General features: G+C 44.9%; 1 protein-coding gene across 3 annotated transcripts in view; it reads left to right on the forward strand.

Annotated features, from left to right (window-relative positions):
• Positions 1–12,608, forward strand: part of cadm2b (cell adhesion molecule 2b) — a 117,726-nt gene extending 105,118 nt beyond the window's left edge. For 2 of the 3 annotated variants that reach the window (XM_076036772.1, XM_076036774.1), the window contains 6 exons: positions 3,627–3,785; positions 4,091–4,181; positions 4,304–4,482; positions 8,538–8,564; positions 11,100–11,222; positions 11,395–12,608. In XM_076036772.1, coding sequence (XP_075892887.1) covers positions 3,627–3,785; positions 4,091–4,181; positions 4,304–4,482; positions 8,538–8,564; positions 11,100–11,222; positions 11,395–11,513 — 698 coding nt within the window. In that variant the 3' untranslated portion in view covers positions 11,514–12,608. The remainder of the gene's footprint in view (positions 1–3,626; positions 3,786–4,090; positions 4,182–4,303; positions 4,483–8,537; positions 8,565–11,099; positions 11,223–11,394) is intronic. The other variant, XM_076036773.1, reaches the window with a different exon arrangement.
• The last annotated feature ends 8,468 nt before the right edge of the window (positions 12,609–21,076 follow it).

Raw genomic sequence — 21,076 nt, forward strand, 5'->3', positions numbered from 1 at the left:
TTTGAATTTATTGAAATATACTAATAAACTTCAAGTATCATTTGAGTATCTCATTGTCAGGCCAAAAATTTGGTCACCGTAGGATGTGCAGGGGGCCTCAAAGTTAAAAGGTTATCAAGCAACCAAAATTGCTGCGGTTAACACTGCGGCCTCAGGGTCCATCACCTTCCTGAGTGGAGTCTGAACTTTCTCTCAGCGTCTGCATAGGTTCTCTCCAGGTACTCCACCTTCACTCACACCCACAGTCCACTGCCATGCACATTGGGCTAATTGGCAGCTGGTGTGGGTGTGAATTCCTATTTGTCAGTCTGTGTTGTAACTCTGCGTCGCCCTAAAGGCAGCTGGGATGGATTCCAGCATCGTTGTGACCCTCATTGCAGGACAAGTGGGGATAGAAATTGGATGAAAAGATGTTCGTTGGTTCAGCCTATAGAGTGATACCAAAAGGGGCTAAATGACTGAAATGTAAAGTTAGCGTGCATTTGAAACGCTTTTTAAACCTTGTTACACTTGAATTACATCAAGTTGAGAGAAGAAAAGTCTTCAAAAAGTCTGCAATAAAAGAGTGAGAGTTTAATTTAAATTAAAATAAAGACATCCCCATCTGCTGTGCATGATTTTTTATTTTTTTTCAGTGTTTACCTCCACATTGTCTCTACTACTCTGCTACTGTTTTACTATGAAAGCGGTCTTGTGTGTGAAAGTGTTAAATCAGTCAAAACATGCAGAAGATGAAGCAAATATTTTAGCTATGAAAATCCCAGAGAGCAGTGGGATATTATGAACATTTGTTTGGTGCCATGCAAGCTCAAACTTTTTTGTGTATACTTTTCCAAGCTGACTGCAGTGCTGCTTTTTAGTGCTCCTTTTACCACCGTACCCCTTTTCTGCCAGACAAAAACATTTTTTAAAAGAAAAGGAATGAGGTGTTTTCCCCCAATTTTGATAACGGAGGTGAGTGTGTGTCAAGCTCTCGGATGCAGACGCCGCTGTGACAGTTGCTCTTTATTAAAGATTTCCACTCGAGGTTTTTACTTTTTTTTTTCTGACTGCATCTGCCCAACTTGGCACAATGATTGATGGCAGAGGGGCAACTGTGAAGTGATGAGATGGAATACACACAGCACAGACTCCTTGAGAGGCCAGTGGAAAGTTGGGCCCACAGAACTGTGCGTTTCGAGAAGATTGAAAAATGTCTTTGTTTTTGCCCTAGAATCCAGTTTAAATCAGATTTTTCAGTCTATATCTAAAGGGTTATTCAACAATATGAAGGCTAACCGAGTGGGAACATTCCTTCACATCAGTGACATCCTATGTAGAAAACAGAAAAACAGCCTTTGACTTTAACGGAATAAAGGACAGTAATGCAAAAAATTTCCCAGCTCTAAGCTGATCTGGAAATAAACCCTCCTTTAAAAAGATAGTTTTGCTTGAAGTTGACATTTGACTTGTTGAACCGTTGCCATCTTTGATTTTTCCCCGATGCATCACACATCTCTCGCACATCATAATACACTAATAACACTTTGACTGAAGACTTCTTTAGTTTCCTCAGACTTCAGTCCTCCAGAGGAAAAAACACATTTGTACAGTGTGAACAAAGAGGAGGAAAACTTTTGAAAAAAAAAATTGTACCGTCTCAAGAGAAGAATTTCACATTTAGTTCCAACTTTTTGCCTTAAAATATCCAATACTTGTCATTCCAGTGTACAGGCCTCGCAAAGAAGAAAAAGAAAATTAAAAACAAAGAGTAATTCCCCACGTGAGGATCCGATGCATGAAAGGGCACTGACGGGTGACGTGCCAGATGCTCGCATCTCCAGAAACACCACCCGGCCCTCGTCTGGCCCGACCTGCTATAGTAAATGTTCTTTTATTAGTTCAACCTCTCATACAGGCAGTTTTATTAAGCCGCCTGGGCAAACACATCTAGCTCGATGCATCTCCAGTCAAAGAGATAAAGAACAAAGGCGACACTGGAGGGGCTTCATTTCCATGTCAAAGTGTCAAAGCGAAGCAATGTCAATCAGGGCGCCCGATCCGAGTCTTTTATAGGTGCCTGCCTCTCCGCCGCGCCTCAGCGCTGGGAGCGCCACGTTTTTTGCCACTGGTTCCTCTGCGGTGGTTCATCGCCGCCAGTGTCTGCTGTCAATCACGCCTCCCTCTCGGCCCCCCACTGGGCCAACCAGCCTACAAAGCTCCAGGAAGACGTCGAGTGTTTCCGGAAAAGAAAAAAAGAAAGAAATTGTCCTATTTATTTATTTTTTTAAACTGTGATGTTTTGTTTTGTTTTGGTTTTTTCAACAATTTGTATTAGTGGCACGTGGAAAACAAAATTAAAATGCAGCTGTCAAGTCATTTTGTTTACCGGGTGCGGCGTCCATACAAATTACTCATGCTGCTTGAGTGACAGTGAGGCTTCGAATTAAAATCTTGGAAGGGGAGAAGAAAAAAAAACACCCGAGCTACTGCTGCTCTGTTCTGCTTGCATTGATGAAGTGGCATATCTTCCGCGGCGACGGGGGGAAACAACAGCTCCAACATGGTGGCTGATTTTATAGTGTGTTAGGCAAGCAGTGGAACAGCGGAGCGATGGTGTCTCTGCGAGGGAGTAACTTGTTTTTTTTTTCTGATGTGAGCAGCAAAGCCTGCAGAGTTCTGCGCAGGGAAATAGCAGCCGAAAAAGCTAGCATCTGTTAGCCTCGTAGCGAAACGGAGAAACTTCCCTTGTCTGCCTTTGTGGAGCCCTGCCTGTTTTGTTTTTTGTGATTCAGTCAGATAGGCAGCAACACAACCCGGATGGGTTTGATGACGAGCAGAGTAGAGTTGCCAACCGTCCCTCAAAATACAGAATTGTCCCGTATTTGACCATGAAATGTTTTGTCTTGAATGTGGATTTATTTTCGATGCAAATTCACATTCGTTTCCACAGAGTTTGCGTTTAAAACCGCAATCTGCATAGCTGCAACCCATTCACAACAACTGCTTACTGGCTTCGTAGCTTGCGTAGAGCAGGCTATTGATCAGGATAGCTTGTTCTTTTCAGCTTTATTGGTTTAATTCCTTTGATAAAATTTCTTTCTAACGTCTGTTGGAAACAAAGCAGATCAAAAATATGTGAACCATAAACTTAAAACCCTATCTTAAGGTATGATTTGGCGAGCCACTGGCCTGTGATGGTCATGGCCCTGAGCACTGTGGGATGCGTCCCGTGTTTTTCCGAATGAAAGTTGGCAACACTACACAAGAGCTTATTTCATGTCGGTATTGTCTTTTCCTTTGAAATGGTTTTCTCAAAATTCCGCTTAAAGAGCGAATACGAAAAGTGCTCCAAAATCCAGCCTGGACGTGTGTGTCTGTGTGTGTGTTTGCTTATGTCGACTGGGATTTTTGAGAGATGGTCAGTGTGGAGCAAACACCCCCTGCCAACAACACTCACAGGACCCATCCTTCAATATTCACTTGCTTTGACTTGACTTTCAATGCCAGGGATTCTTTCTCTCAAAGGGTCGGCAGAGGAAAACAACACCGTGTTGAGTCTTCGATATCTCTGTTTTTTTTTTCCCTTTGGCGCGAAGGTCTTGCACCTGACATTCCTTTTCTATTTCCCCCGTCTCTCTCCTCAGGAATGACGCTGGTGAACGCAACGGGGAAATCGTTCACGGTGAAGAGCAGCCTCCAGTTCAAGGTGGACCAACGCGACGACGGCGTCGCTTACACGTGCAGCGTGGAGCACGTGGCTCTGTCCAACCCCTACATGACGACCGAGGTCCTGGAGGTCCACTGTGAGTGCAGCAACACGTCGGGCAAAGCTGGATTACGGTCGCGCGATTAACGTGGCCAAGAAATGCGTCGGGGGGGCCGATATCACATTCATGTCTGCGGGTTTAGCGCTGCATTTGCCTGGGATTAGTGCAGGATTAGTTTGCAGGTAAGGGATAAGAACCATAGCAGAGCAGGGACACGAGCTGAACTTAAGAGTGGCATAACTGGCAAAGACAGACTCTAGTGTTTTTTCGTTTTTTGTCGGCGGAGTCGAGTGTTTCTCGAAAGCGCGGACCCTTGAGTGCTGCTGTTTTGCTTTTTGCAGACGCCCCCCATTTGGAGATCACGCATTCATTGATCATTCCGCAGGAGGGCCAGTACTTGAAACTGGAGTGTGTTTCCATAGGCAACCCAATGTAAGTTGACAAGAGCCTGTAAGGTCAATTTTTTTTTTTGTTTTAACGCGGACGCTATTGAGGAATTTGCATCGCCGCGTCCGCAAAAAGACAGTGAGGAGTTCTCGTGTCTTTGCTTCCAGACCTGAGTCGGTGCTGTGGTCCAAAGACGGGGGAGAGCTGCCGGACATTGATCGCATGATCGTGGAGGGCCAGGAGCTCACCATCACCACGCTAAACAAAACGGACAATGGCACGTACCGCTGCGAGGCCAGCAACCACCTGGGAAGCAGCAGCGCTGAATATGTGCTGTTTGTATACGGTGAGCAGAGCAGCGAGCGCTCGCACCTTTTTCTTTTGAGCGGACAATAGCGAGAGTTGCTATTGCTTCCTACCTCAAGACTTTGTGTCACGCCGTCACCTCACACGTGACAGGTGCACAAAGTGGCAACCGGTCTGAGGGTCGGAGAGTTTAGCTGAGGGGAAGTTCAGAAAAAAATACGAAATCGCAGTTGGATTTTCTCATGAAAGATTCTGCAGGGAACAAAGTTTAGTTTAATGAATGAAAATAATCTATCGCCAAGGTTGTTGCATAGATAGAAAAATAAGAAGCAGAGCTGGGAAGTTTCTGTCAAGATGATAGTGCCGGGGTCGAGGACACCAACACAAATATCAAACAACCAGCTAACAGTTTATGACTATACTGTGACCCGCAGCTTCATCTTTAGTGATGGCAAACCTGGAATGGACTGGAGCTGGTGGTCAGATTCAGTTGCAGCGGACGAGACTGAATTGATAAACCTGACGAAGCAGCATGATGATGAGAGAGTAAAAGATTGATAAATAATAAATAGATGTTTCTCCTCCGACGTGACCGCAATTCTGAGGACATTTGTTGTCCGGCGCAGTGCAATTTTACAACACTGGGCTAATTCTATATTTGGCTCGGTCCACTGTAACATTTTGCCACGGTCAGTGGGAGGTGGGAGTTACCCAGTAAAGCCCACTGTACTCCTGTAGCCGCTAAGCTTTTGGACTCCACTGTCCTCTGTAAACATGAGGGAAAGTCTTAAGGATGTGGTATTTAGCCTGTGAGTGAGCGCAGCCTGGAGCAGAGATAAGGTAGCCTAATCCTGAGACAGCGGAGCGACCGAGAGGGGCAAGAAGAAAGTAGAGACAGGATGTAGAAAAAATGGATCATTAGGACTCACGTTCAAAATCAGTATCAGAAACAACCAAATCAGAGAAATAGAAATACCGCTCTGGATATGAATATTCAACAAGGGCTTTTTTTCCTTGGAAATACTTATTCATTTATTTATTCATTTTTAAAAATTTGGCAATTGGATGATCCCAGAGTGAGAGCTTAGTTTGTTTCAAAGCGAGTAATCACAGCTCAGACGTCGGCGCTTATTGGAGCTCACAAGTTAGCGGATGCTAAGCGGCTTCCTTGTTCGATCTTAAATAGGCAGGGTGTGGTTGTGGGGAAGGAGGAAGGTTGGCCGTTGAGGGGGAGAATACAGCAGGGGAAGTGGTGTGACACATTTAGTTTTTGCGGCTTTTGTCATCTTGGTCTTACCGGGAAGAGACGCCATCCATCCAGGCTATTGGCTGTGCCACCACCAAGTCCCGCCTCTGAGGTTCATCACTCAAAGTCCGTTTTCTACAGTGATTATTACAAATGAAAAGCATAATTAAAAAGTGCTGGAGTCGCAACAGCAAGGCCCTTCACAGACTCACAGGTTTGTGTGGACTCATCCTTTCACACCTGTCAGCCCCGAAGAAGCCGCTTCACTCCGAGCGCAAAGGCCTGGCTTAGCAGCCTTGGGGGAGGTGGGGGAGGCGCGGGGGTGGGGGGGGGGGGGGATGAGAAATGGAGCCCAACGGCTGAAAGACACGCCAGACGGGTTCATTTCCACCGATGATGACAGTCATCCTTTAGCGCTGCACCGTGTCTGGCTCAACACTCACCAGGTCTCTTCAGATCATCTCAGCCTGGAAGCCCAACTTGCTAATGACGCCCGGGCCGGGCGAAGCAATAAATGTCACCGCGGCGCCGCCGCAATTTGTCACTGTCTTACAATTACGTCCCCATAATACGCCGCGCTGAATTAAAGCCAGGAAATGACACATCTAACAATTACACAGGTCCGGTCAGATCGCTGCAAAACAGTCAGAGGGGGCGAGGGGGAGCGAGCCAGCTTTGTATTCTCCGCACGCGGCTTATTTGCCGACTAATCATCAATAGCATGGAAATTTCTACGCATTTGGGAAAAGACGAGTCCTTTCCTGCGTGACTCACCCGTTTCCCTCGACACGCCGCTGGCAGAACGGCGGCAGCCGAGGCGTTGGAGTCCCTGCACTCGTCGCCCGTTGCATGATTTCCCCCTTTCATTAATTCCCCGTCTGTCTGGTGGAAAGGCGAGAGGCGGGAATTAACGCACGGCAGCGCAGTGTTGCCGGCTCCCCAGTAAAGAAAAGAAGCTATTGGCTATCCGAAAAGTTAGAAGTCGTGAAATGGCGTCATCGCCCTGTTGGCATAATTGGTTACGCTCATGTCATTGTAACGGACACTGTAGGGCTGTAATAACATAGTGAGAGAGACAAATACATACGTTGTTATGAAGTTGTTTTTGAGAGACATTTTTTTTGCTTTTTTTTCTTAAATTAGGTTTGGTTATTAACCTTTATAGCGACATGGAGCCTGCAACAAGTGGCAAGTAAGAGTCAATGCTTGCTAAATATAGCGATGAAGCCGCGAGGTTGGCAACGCTGCGGTCGCGGCCTCATGCGATAGGTTGACACTCGCGATGGCAGCGGCAGTGGCGGCCAGGTCGGTTTCAGTCCCACATGGTTCCAGGTTTTTCATTTCGCAGACGTCATCACCTCGGCGCTCGGCTCCCCTGACGCTGCGTCTCCTCGCCTGTGTTCCTCCAATCTGCTCGTGTCGACACCCCCTCTCACACACACACACACACAGACGCGCGAGGCCCAGCCGGTCACACCTGCGTTTGCAGGTACACCTCCCACCCACACTCCTCCCCCCCCCGGCCCCCGCCGTACCGTGCACTCGCGAACACGGTGCAGAACACACAGCGGGTGATTGATGAGCCAACTAGCAGGCTTTGAGCTAGAAAATGGTAAATTGTTTTACTGGATGGATTTGATGCCGTGTCTATTTTCGCCCCCGTCCCTGTTTTTCTACTGTCTTGCTGGAGCGCCCTCCCCACCGCTTTCTTATTACAGTTTCTGATTAGTTTTGTTATTTGCGGCTGACAACGCGCCGACGTTAGAGGCCGCCACGTCAGCTCGTTACTGTTCGGGGGCGCCAGCTGCACAAATTTACATCTTTGCAGAGGCAGAAAATGGGAAACACTGAGCGTGTTTATGCGTCTGAGGCCGAATTGTTCCAATTACAGCAGAACACCGGGAACACATGCGAATGGATTGGAACAATATTAATCAAAATCACACGCGCCATGCATTTGCCTCCGTTCATCTTTCCTAACGGGATTGTCGATGGAGTGTCGGCGTATGACTTTAGACTCCACAGCACAAAGCAACAACAAAAAACACAAACGGAAAAGCTGCAGTGAAAATGTCTTTGGTTATTTATTCGGTCTGGGTGTCTCGCAGTTTAGGAAATCCTCAACATCATTTGCGATTGTAAAAATAAAAGTTATAGTCGCGCTTTTACACTGAAATCTAGTGGTAACACAGCAAAAAATATATTTTTACTCAGTTGAAAAAAGGGTTATTATTCATGTTTCCTGTGTATGCCTTTGCTAACTGTGAATCACTCAAATAGGCCAGAAGCTTTGGACATAAAATTTTATTGCATAATTTTTGTGCAAAGGGGGGAAACTAGTGCACACTCACAGTGCAAACATTGAAGAAACAAGCTTCTAATAGTAGAAAATGCACATTTTGAACTGGCTGAACATGTTGTGATTTTGATTAATGTCTGCACTCCCCCAAAGTCCTTATATGGGATTTCAACTCATGCCCTGATGAACAACATTTCAGTCAATTTCAATAAACGATAAAGCAATATTAAGTCACATAGTTGAGTTGAAAAGATGTTTCGCTCTGATTTCTGAATTTTTATCTGCGTCCTTTCTTGTATGCACGTCTAACTTCTCCATGTCTTTGTCGATGTATCTTGCGCTGCTCTCCCTCTGAAGATTTACAGCTGCTCCATCTGCACGGGGGCTCCTGCTTTCCGTGCATACACTCAGGAAAGCAGACCATGTTAAATCCTCATGTCTTCTTCAATATTTTGTTCCTTTTTTTTTTTCTATCACGGTGTTGTCTCCTCATACTTCCCTCCCCACCCCCCCCACCTACTGCTGTCACTGTCTGCAACCATGGCAACAGCCAAAGACTATCCAGGGCCTACAACAGGTAAATATCCCCCCAGACAACCGTAGCGAGCCAGATTTACATTGTGCGATGCTGGATCTGGATCTGGGTCAAGACACATCACGACCTCCGCACAGCATGAGCCAAACCATCACCATGCATGGATGCTCACACTGCTGACGCCAGCTGCTCTCGCTCCAGCCATGTCAGCGGCTGCATAAGTAATCGCACAATATGTTTGTGGTTGCGGGGGGGGGGGGGGGGGGTGTTTTTGTTTTTTTTTGTGTGTGCGCAACGTAATGAAGCACTCAGTTTGAGTGGAGCTGGGCTGAGGATTGTCATTAGTCCAGTGAGCAAATATCTTGTCTGCACTGGTCCGGTATCGAGGGAAAAGTCCAAATGTCAAAATTTGTCCGTATCCTATGGAAGTATATGTGAAAAAGAAAACTATATGCACACACACACATATACCTTGCAACAATTAGCATCAAATGGACTCAATTCAATGCTAACGATAATGTAGCCTGCTAAAATGGTGGTCAAATCTGTGCCAGTTCAGGGCAAAAAACAATTTGACAGAAAACGGCAAGTTGGACGTCCTCTTGCTGTGATTATCTTGTACTTCCTTCATCGGTTGACATTGTCCACAAAACACTGTTCGTTAAGTGGAGGGATACTGAAGGTAGCTGGTTTGTTTTGGTGATCCTTTGGCGCAACATTTGACTTCTTCATCCAGGTGTTATGCATCTGGTTGAAGCATTTCAGTTGACAGTCTGATATATCTATGTATGACAATCCAACTGTTTGTATCAAAATGCACCACTATTGTCTCTGTGTCTGGTAAAACTGTGATTGTTCCCTGTGAGTGTAAAGCCTTTTCAGACTCTTTAAAGTTTTTTAATCTTTGGAAGGCATCATTTCTTAGAGTTGTTCTCAATCAAACTTGGTTCAGGATTGGCATGACAAAGTGTTTGTGAGGTGCATTGAAGCTGAAAAACGTCTCCTGCGCCTGCCATAGCTGTCATTATCTCACATCTTTTAGGGGAAAGTACAAGTAACAAGTTCTGTTAAGACGAAGAAAATTTAATCTCCTTCCCGTCGAGCAGCGCGCGCCAGCTGAGAGTGATATGAGAATTGCTTATGCCCCCCCCCGCCCCCCGCTCCCCCGCTGACACTGGAATCACCTGTGCAGATCATGATACTCATCAACATGCAACCAAACTGATGTGCCAACAAACAGCGATGGTGAAACGCTGAGGTGTCCCCTTCGAAGCCGCTGATAAAGGGGAGAGAAAAATCTACGAGCGGATTTTACTCTGCATGGCCTAAAACGATTTGCATGTTTCACGGCGCCTCATCGTTTGCTTCTACGACACATTTGGCGACTGAGCAGCGGAACGTTTGTGAACGCATCCCCGCCGTCACGTTGTTGGGTGAACACGAGCCGCAGCCATCCATCAGCCCGAGGTTGACGGGAGCGCAAAGGGTGCATGAAGGAGACAGTCACCCAGAGCGCCCTTCCTGTAGGTGACCTGTACCACGCCCCGGTACTTTTGCCCCTCGAAGCTCAGTTGGTTTGACTTCCTACAGTGATGACATCATGTCCTTAACCACGCCCACTTTACAAAGAAGAATTCAGATTTCTGTTTTTTTTTTTCAAATGCAGGAGCCGCTCGCTTTCGAAAAATTGGACTCTGAGGCTGACAATTACAGCTGTGATTGATTACAGACGCAAAAACCTCTGCATTGATACCAAATCTGATTATTTTTTTTAATATACTGTCAAATATGACTTATATGCAGCGTTTGTGGCTGGGAACTGCTCTCATGTATTCAAAAAAATCTTCAACCATGAAGGGAAAAAACCTGCTGCGCACGCAAGAGATCTGGGCTCATATCAGGTTGGTGTCAACAGAGCAGCTGATTGTCATAACAGCAGAGCGGCAAGGACATGGCGAGTGGGCCCAAAACATTAGGCGTAATGAAATCACGGGCCAGTGGGGGACAATCTTGCTCGGCGACGGTACAGGACAAGTTCGCCTACGGTGAGCGCACCGGTTCACTTTATTGAAGAACAAATCCAAAGGCATGCTCGTGCTTGGAAACATAACCCCAGGCTTCCTCCACCACCCTCCCCCCTCCCCTTACCCCTCCCCCCGCAGCGGGGATCCACCTTTTAATATCACTTGTTTTTTAAAATGTCATTACTGTTGATATTGTTGCTGTCCTTGTGGGTATTATTCATTAGCGGAATCAGTCAGGGCTGCTTTGTCACAGAGCAAAATCTGAAAACAACCAATTTCCATGCTCCCCATCTTTTCTGCACCCTCGATTGCCTCCTTTATACGTCTCAATAGAGTGTGTTCAAGCACTTTTTAGCCAGCGTGCCAGGTTGTTCTTCATATACCAGAAGCTCTACACAGACACTGCATTTGTCACATCATAAATTTTAGCGCTTTTGTTTTTCCTTGAGAGACAATTTCTCAGTTTAGTGGAAAGTCACCAAAGTAGCTAAAGCGTCTCACAGTGTTTAACGATCTCCCTCCGCTTCTCTGTATCGCCCTGGTCTTGTTTCAGATCCTAATGCGTTAGGACAACACGGACCGGACCACGCTTTGATCGGCGGTGTCGTCGCAGTCGTAGTCTTCATCACGCTGTGTCTGATTATAGTTCTGGGAAGATATTTAGCCAGACATAAAGGTAAAAAAAAATAAATTAAAAAAAGCCAGTTAGACCCCTCGCCTCGCTGGTAGGTTCTGGAGTTTAATGATCTTCTGTGTGTGTGTGTGTGTGTGTGTGTGTGTGTGTGTGTGTGTGTGTGCGTGCGTGCGTGTGTGTGTGTGTGTGTGCGTGCGTGCGTGCGCGTCTGCAGGGACGTATTTAACGCACGAGGCCAAAGGGGCGGAGGACGCCCCCGACGCTGACACGGCCATCATCAACGCCGAGGGGAACCACGTGCACGCGGAGGAAAAGAAGGAGTACTTCATCTAGACGGCTGATTCCCCCGCCCCTCCCCCACTCGCCCCTCCCCCGACCCCAATCATTCGGTGAAAACTTTTGACAGCAGACATGCAATTTTAAACTGCCTCAGTGTGACATGATCTGTTCTCGCTCCACCGCTCTTTTGTCTTCTCTCTGAAAGCTCACACTGGGATTCCGCTGGCTCTAAAGTATTTGCTGACACTGTAGGCTTCCTCCGTCTGTAATCCGCCACTGGATTATTGAAATTTTCAGTTTAACGGGCCCTGAGCGCTGTACATTGTTCTCACTGATTTCCCCGCCACTCCCGCCCCCCCCCCCCCCCCTCTTTCTTTCAACCACTTGCAAGAACTTTTTTTCTACTCTCGTTTGTACTCGTTAAACTGGTGAGAAGTGACTAGTCTTTTTTTTTTTTTTTTTTTTTTTCCGTTCAACTCGAGTGAGAGTCAGGCTTTCAGTTTCACATGAGTCGCACCAACGACACGGGAGAATACTTTAGTGATCTAGCAGTGTTTTTGTTCGTTATCGTAGTTCACCCATGCTGTTGCCAATGAAGTTGGAATCAGGAGCAATCCTGTTTATTCCTCGTTAAATGTACCAGTAATCACCTCTGGCCGTGTCAGCTTGTCAACATGTGCTCAACAATTGAATTATGTGTCGCAAGCGAAGTGAACTCACAACACAACATTTGTACAGTGCAAAAGAAAGAAGTGAAATATACGTTATCCCGACTTCATGAGCAACGGTCTCCTTCCAAATGTGAGTGAAGCGATGAATTATTGTATCTGGAGCCACGCCCAGTCCAGGGACCACAAGCATTTAAGAAAATAATTAACGATGTGCACAGGAACGTGCAAGTGTGTGTTTAAAACCAGTTTGTGTGATCAGACTTGCAAACATTTACATGCACCTCTGATCCTGGTTTTTGAAGATGGAAGCGGGAATCCAACTACACGCACGCAGGTTGAGATGCAGCGACTCAACTCTTCACTTGCGTTTGCAAACCCCTGTGTCACAAAAATTGCTCTTGTTCATTTTTCCCTAAGACGACCAGATAATAAAAGATGCATTTAAAAAAATCAACAAAAAAAAAAAATTATCATCAATTAATGCACTGGACATTAATGATAAAATCCAGAAGCACAATTTCTGTGGTTCTCTCGATGAAATCAACCCCCCACCCCCAGCACTGTCGGTGTATTTTAGCATAGGTGTTTTGTTTTGTAATTGTTTTTTTTGCTTTTTTTGTTTTTTTGCTGTTGTTATTGTCGTTTTGTAATTTTTTTTTTGTCCCATTTCATGTTTGAGGTTTTGCTGAAGCTGTTGATTTGTACCAACAGACTCTGAGGAAGAAAATTAAAGCACAAAGTCTGAGGACTATCACGGCGGGTGAAAATAAAGGAACACCGACTGATTCTTGTCTCAGGATTCAATATGAGTCCAGCTGGAGAGACGACGGCGTCGGCCACGTGCTGGGAGCGATATTGCGCACGTGCAGGTATCGTCGCGGATGGGCGACTTTGATTTGGGTCGGTGTTCTTGGCGCAAGATCTCGAGCGAGTGACTGGAACCTTGTGCGGGTTCATCATTTCTGTTGACTTTTTGTCAAATCAACTATGCTCAGTGTGTGGATATCGCTGTAACATACTTTGCTAACGTGAATGTCGGTGAACAATATTGTCGAATCTCGGGATCCCTGACACATGGCAATTTGTATATTAGCATATGCAGTATTTAAATTATTCCACGGCCACCTTTTGTTTCCCTTGTACCCTCAACGCGGTGTAAATAACATGTAATTATTATTCTTGACTTCAGGTTCTATGAGTTTCCGTCACTTTGATGCCATTACTTTCACAACTATTGAGAGTTTTTCAAACAGGGATTCTAGAAAATTGCTTAAAATGTAAAAAATAAAAAAGGTGTCAAAATATCCGTATTTATTACTATGATTGACATTTATTATATAATAATATGTTGGCTGATATTATTGCTGTTCCTAAATTAGTTATCTGACCGGTTTTAATTCTGTATCTTACCATAGGAAAACAATACAAGGATCACCGTTATGGCCTTTGAGTTTGCTGCAAACAGTGCTAATGACATGTTGAGGCATTGGTGACTCAGACATCCCCTCACTGTACATAGTCACCCTGTCAGAGACGTTGAACCACATTGCCAGTGCTCACAAATGTTACTTTGGTCGCTTCCATATGATGCTATATAAATAACTCATTTTGTACAAAGTTTGAACTGCTGTTAATTATTGATTTTGCTTTTTATGGGGGATGTGTGAGGTTTGTTTAGTTTGGTTTCTCTCTCTCTATCTCTCTCTGTATTGATATTCTTTTTTTCAACTATGCCCCTGTAAGAAAAGAAAAGAAAAAGAAAAATGTAAAGCAAAAAAAAAAAAAAGACAAAGTGCGGATTAAAATGTGAATAACTTGAAAACTGGACATTTGTTGTGATTAGGATTGACTTTTAAAATGTGCCGGGGAGAAACGCATATATCGGCACTTGAAGAGTGTCAGTCACAGTCAGAGCAGTCACACTGCTCAATGGTTTTTTGAAGGGAACACGTTGATGGAGTTGTTGAACTGTAATTGGTGTGTCATACATCTTGTATTGCTTGTATTGTGTCGGTGTATTACACAGGCTTTACTTCTTATACATGACTATAGAGTGGAAGGATTGAAAGGGGCCATATGAATTAAACTTTTGCTATGTACAGAACTGGTTTTATCATGTCATCCAGCATAGAACGGCGGCATCACAGCGCCCTCTGTGTGCTCCTTTGTTTACCAGTCAGGCAACCGGGCACCATCATGTTAATACATGTAAATCACCAAGCATTGAATCCCTCACGTTCTCACTTTGTCACTAAATAGCATATCGCAGTGAGCAGATAATGCTCAATACTGTTCATAACATGCTAATCATAACTGCTGATAAATGTGGCTTAAATTGCATTTATTGTGATAGAAAACTATACAGGTGAAATATTACAAAGAACCTCATCTCCATTGCAATATTATGGACTAACTTCTTCACTTCAGGTTGTTGGTCCCCCTGTCTTTGTTTTCTCAGAGCTTCACCGCAGAGCATGAGGATGTGCAGGGAGCCGGTTTGTTTTGGTGTAAATGTAGAATAAAAGTAGGAGATATATTTCCATCAACAAGAAGAAAAAGGGTGGGCGGGGGGGTGGCTGAAGTTCCCACATTGGACCCAGAACTCTTCTTGTGATTTGTGTGCATTTATAATGAAGGATATAGGGAAGAGCTGACTGTCTGCAGATTCCTCCTCCATCTCACTGGAGCCGTTATGCCCACACAGTGACTCCGTCAAGATGCCCACAGATGTCATCCCAGCAGGCTGCTGTTGCCCTTGTTTTGGTAAAACACGGGGGTGAGAAATAAAACTGGTGGCGGAGAACCACCCTCTTGTTATGGCTGAAGAAGCTGGGTTGAGGCTGCCTGCTTTAACATGGACTTAATAGTGCGAATTCCTGAAATAATGCCAACAGTAAAAAACAAAAAAGACAATCTAATGCTAATACAACGTTAGACTTATTCTATCACGCTATTACTATCATCATGGGTGTTGGAGGACATATGGAAATATTCCAAAGTAACTTACATGCAAATACGTGCAAATGATGACAGTGTCCGCGCTGTGTACACGGGGTCCTCGTGCGTAGAGGTGTAATGGTCCGTAGAAGAAGGTTTTGAAACGACGCCACTGGAACGAACATTTAACTAGAGCAAGTTTCCCATTTACAGGTAATCTGGGGACGCACTCACATTTTTACACCCTCCCAATTTAGAGAAACCAAAGATGGCGGCTTTTAATCGGGCATTATCACCGCTCCACTTGACGCGGATGAACTTTTGGAAATTTCGAGGAGGGGCATAATGGCGCGCCGATAACCGAGCGCACATTAGCGCGCTGCAACATCCTTAAAGGAAGATCTCGTTCCGGGACGCGGGCTCCACGAGTCATTACGATCCTCCGTTCTTCAGCTCCCATTGACCTTGGGCATAATGTTGCTTCCCAGCAGACTAATGTTGCCATTATCAACACGGTGTCCGGCCAACCATCTGCCTGCTTCACACAACACCTCACACCGCCGCCCCCACCCCGCCCCCGTCCTCTGGCGTAGACAGCTCCCGACGCTCAATTCATAATCATTACCACCAAAAGCCCAGCCAGTTCAAATAAACATCAGCTCCGGCGTCGCGCTCCTCCCCATTTATTAAAAGCCGGGTGCTTCGTTACGGCTACATAAATTGAGATGGACTGTCTTGAATAACGCCTGGCAGAAAGTAATGGCAAGACTTTTTCGACGTAAGTCCGTAATTGGATATCGAGGGATTGCACGGCTCCCGCGATCATAAACAGCCAGTTGGAAAATGGATTTCCTCTTTACCCTTGAAATGTGAGAGCCGAAACCGCAGGCGATGTAACAATCACAGCATGACCTCTGAGGAGGACTTGTAAGTCTACTAAACCGGAGAAAGTGATCCCCACTGTACCCGGTAGGCTGGGTCCATATCAGTCCTCCAGCTCACAATAAGCTCTTATCATGGCAGAACAGAAGTGTCCAACAGAATCCTCCGGGGACGAGTTGATATCTCCAGAAATGAACAAGAAATTAGAAAGAGAACATAACATTTAAAGTTAGGTCTGTGGTACAATTCTTATTTTTGCGATTTTAAATGCAAATTCTTAAACTAATAGTCCACACTGCATTTTTTTTTTTTTTTGTTCTGCTGATTTTTTTTTCTTTTCTTTTTTTTTTAGTTAAATGACATGGCTGGAATAAATAAGAGGAGTGGTTCATTGTTCTTATCAACACAGTTTGATTTTCTTCTCTCTCTCCTTTCTTATTTTCACGTCTCAGTCCTACTCTAGATTAGCAAAGCTGCTCAAACCCTTGCACAAATAGCTGGCCTCTTTTTTGGATTTAACCGCACAAAGACAAACAAGGCTGAGTCTCCTTGTTTTTACCGTCTAGACAACATAAACTGTCCTGTGTAACTCCCTGAGCTGTTTGGCGGTGGAAAAAAAATCTTCTTTTTTAGATATGGAACTTGCAAAGCCAATGCAGAATGCAAAACAGAAGTGATTAAGGGAAGGGTTTCCCTGTGGGTCGTAATTTACATACAGATTTAGCAGCCATTAATGACCCTGTGCGCTGGCCAATAATCCCAGACCTCGTTTGAAAAATAATAAGAATAACCCACAACTTGCCAATTGGAAAGGAAAGATAGAGAGAAATGTTTTGAAATACATATAGATATACATATATTTTTTGTTTTTTGTTTTTTTAAAGTTCCTCGGCACCCTGAAGATGAGTTGCAAAGGGGGAGACAGAAGATGAAATTCAGGAGTTGTTTTTTTGGGAGGGTTTTTTTTCCAAAATTATTTTAAAAATCATATTCTGTTATTGTTGCCAAGAGCAGGGGCTTTTTTTTTTAATGGCTTTGTCTTTGATTGACAGCTCATTCCCATGGAGAATTGGTTACAATAATGATGCTGTGTTTACAACAGCGGTGCTACCGTGAAATAAAAAGCCACTGCAACAAATAAAAAAATAAAGAAAAGGTAACATCCAGGAACATTGTGGTTCTGTCCAAATCCCCTCAACTAAAGATAAGCCAAACGTTTTCAAACATGCTTTTGCTCAAAAACATTTTTTTTTTTTTTAACATTAAGCCCCGTTTGGAACAAAGGTAAATGTTTTGCGTCTCCCCCTCTCGGCCCACTCCAACTTTAACTTATGCCTCTTCTGGACGGCTGCTCGAGGGGGGGGAAATAAATAAATAAATAAGTAAAGCGGAGGAGGAGCCAGCTGGATATCACCCTGAGACGTGTTCTGCCTAATCATATTTGATGAGACTTAACAGATCGCTCAGACATCCACTCGTGACAGGGGTGAGTGGTGCTCAAAGGGAGCCAAATGATGTGGAACAAAGAACACGAGCTGGCGTGCCTCCACCCAGATCCATCGCTGTTGCCATTAGCCCGGAATGAATGTGTACAGTCAGATACGATTGTTTGCTACGTGAGGGGGGCCTCGGGCTCCGCGACTCCAACGGGCCACACGCTGGCTGGCACCGTGGATGGATGAGTGGAGGCGAACGCACCCTCGCTGTTTTCTCAAGTCATTCATCCTCGCCGGGCTCGCCTCCGGTCTCGGTGGTGCATCTTCAAATAGCCTGCCCTGGAGTTGCTTGTTTGCCATTTGATTTATGCTACATTGTATTTTTAGAACTAATTAACAGTCAGTTTTTCTGTGTTTTTTTTTTTGGCAGGATTTTGAATTGTGTGGGCCCAGGGGGAGTACGTACAGGGAAGCCTCGTCTTGAATATTGTGTGTGTGTGTGTGTGTGTGTGTGTGTGTGTGGAAAGGGAAGGGAAGGGAAGGGAAGGGAGGGGGTGGTTTACCTGTGGCATAAGGTATGCAAGAAATAGCATGCCATCTGTTTGGATTTGAGCGCTTGAGATTCTTCCAAGGAACTCACCAGAGACTTAATTAAAGTTGGGATATTAGTGAGAGGGAGACTGATGTTCTTCCAATAAAATGACAGCTAAAGGAAATATTAGCATTGGTTTGATAATGAGGGGATTCTTTGCTACAATGTCAAGGCGGCACGGCGCTGTTATTTCAGCAAACTCATTAATGTTTCCCCGTGCCTTTTTTTTTTTTTCCTGCTTGGGTTTGCGCTCACTTCTGTATCTGTAGTAAATGGCACCTGCTATTCAACCAAGCCGCATCTGTCATTTGCCACTAATATGCACATCTAATGGAAACGCAGCGATGATGTATGTATCCGGGGGGAGATATGTTAGAAGTGGAACATGTTGGTGGATGAATGGGTAATTAGCCGGTTAATGAGTGGTTAGCAAAGACACTGCTACTGGGAAAAAGATGAGCTGGCTCAAGTTAGGCAGCGAACTGGAAAGCCAACAATGCCTGACTTCAACTTATGGGCTTAGTCGCTTCAAAGCTGTGTTGTTAAAAAAAACAACAACAAAAAAAAAACAGTGTGTGTGTATTTCATTTGCATCACAAAGTGTGAGTTTGGGGGTTATTTCAGTTTGTGTTTTGGCACGCGAGGCTTCATTTTTAGTGATATGCCGGTTTCATAGTTTCTCAGCTTTTTGCCTTTACGTATGCAAAAAAAAAAAACCCAAAGGGCTGCAGTTTTATTTGCAGGTGGCTTTAAATAGCATCGCACAGCATGTGATCGGGCACAGTGCACTGCTGTTTGTTCTTTAATGTGCCGCATTAATGAACTCATGCACGTGATATAAATCGCACGTAGACAACTTCAGTTCAGGCATCATCAACACCCTTGTTTACTTTGTGTATTCTACTGTCCTCCGTTTCACACTGTTTCAACTTTTTGACTGTAAGTTGCCCAAACAATGACTTTGTAATCTCTTTCTCCTGAGACGGAGGTTTAGAGCAGCAATCTCTGATGCTACATGTAGCTGCGCGCTTGAGCTTCCCAATCCTCCCCCCCCCCATGCCGTTATCTTGCTCTGCTTATCCTATGCAGGGTCACAAAGGGCTACAACACATCCCGTCTGACATTGGGCAAGGTTGCCAGTTCATCACGGCACTGACATACAGATAAAAACAGAGAGAGGAGAAAAAAAAAAAGACATTTCCACATTCGCAACTGTGGGGAATTGAAAACCGCCGGTTAACTTTAGTAATCATTCTGCCGGAGTGTGGGAAGAAGTTGGTGCACCCAGAGGGAGATCCGGGGCAGGCACGAGGAGAGCATGTAAAATTGACAACCAAACCAGTCCGGGAATCACACTCAACACAGCACCACTGACCACTGGCATGCATGTTAAAACTAAACCTTCCCAAAATATCCTTATTCCCCCCCCCCCCCCCCCCGGAAAAAATTAAGACAGCGCTCTCGCTTTGAAAGTGTTTACCGTAACATGTGACACGGCACGCCGGTGCATTAACAAAGACTTATCGATTGATAAGGTTGAAGCTCTGATAGATCACACATAGGAGGAGGGGAAGTACCTGTGGGACTTCTCGGGCTTTGAATACTTCCCGAGCAGCATGCCAGACATCATTATGATCCCAGTCCGCGTAGTGGCGAGCCTCAGGGATTACTCCAGACAGACAGCTCCGTAAGACAACTGATTAAATAGTAGTGAGAAGAGTGAAAATGTTTAATTCAGCCATATTTAGTATTCATGGGGTAGACGGCTATACAAGGGTTCACCTTGCGGGGTCATCAGGAGAGAAAGTCCAGAATCACAAAGAGCTCATGGGCCAAGTTGGCGCGTCGCTCTTGAAAACACAGCCGATTGTGTTTTAAATTGCTTTGATTATCCAGTTCACTTTGGCTGAATTGGAAATGCAGAACATGGGCGGGCCCACCAGACTGATAGGTCCAGATAGTGTTTTGCTGTGCAGTTGCACAAACCGGCGGAAATCGAATCGGAGTTTTCAGGCGTCGGGGGTGAATGAACACGGAGACGCGAATACATTCACCTCTACCAGCCTTGGCTCCTCCCAACACACCTGCACACCTGCAGCCTGATTGGTGTGGCAAGCTGATCCAGCTGATCAGTTGCAGGTGATTCGACGGCACCTGTTTTGTTTAACATGTTGCCACAGAACAAACTGTTTCCCATTGTTCGTCTCACTTTCCCATACTAGCTTTTTACTCTGATGAGCCTGCTCAGAAAAGTTTAATAGTATGCCTTATGTTTATTGTAATTTTTTTTTTTTTTTAAATGCTTCAAATTTGCTTTAAATCATCTTTGTTATGAACCCAACTACACGACTCAGTCCAACTAAAGCGGATAATAAAATCAGCAAGAAATGTTGCTATCATCCAGTCTTCACTTTTCCATGCTTATCCTGCACTCAGGGTCATGGAGGCAGAGCCAACCCCAGCTGTATCACGCCAAGTCAACGGTTTATCTGTTAACAGTTCATTCATTAACCCATGTGGATTGCATTACAGTTGTTAGGTGGAAACTGTTAAGACATTGCACATTGTGTTTGAGAAGCGTATCGACGGATCTACGGATAAAAGGGAACGTGTGCAGATTGAAGCAATGTCTTACTGCATCAGGCCTGTCAATAGGGCATTACATCTGTGGGATGTCAGCACTGATTTCAGACGCTTGATATGAGAAACAGGAAATAATTAAAAAATAAATAAATAAAAAATCTTCTGGAAATTGCGTCTAACTGTCCAGTAGGTTGTTTATCTGAAGGCTGACATGTTTTCTTGGCTTGTTTCTTTTTCCTGGATCAATATCTTTAAATTGGCCAACTAATGTGCAGAAAATTCTGTTTTTCAGCGGTCTGACCAACAATAACCACAAATAAATATACAGCATATTTCACCCCTCTGCTCTTACCTTGCATTTCAAAATTAAGCTGAGCGTCATAAGCGAGAGGCAGGAAATGAAGGGCTCGTGTGCCCCCAACCTTCACCCAGTGGCGGAGCTGCAGAGACCCCTGATCAGAAGGAACGGGAAGCAACCCAGTAGGTTTCCATTTTCTCTGAGCTAAACCTTGATCT

Source organism: Nelusetta ayraudi, unplaced genomic scaffold, assembly GCF_046127955.1.
Source record: "Nelusetta ayraudi isolate G7.1 ecotype Tasmania unplaced genomic scaffold, CSIRO-AGI_Nayr_v1 ptg000048l, whole genome shotgun sequence".
NCBI classification, from domain to species: Eukaryota; Metazoa; Chordata; class Actinopteri; order Tetraodontiformes; family Monacanthidae; genus Nelusetta; species Nelusetta ayraudi.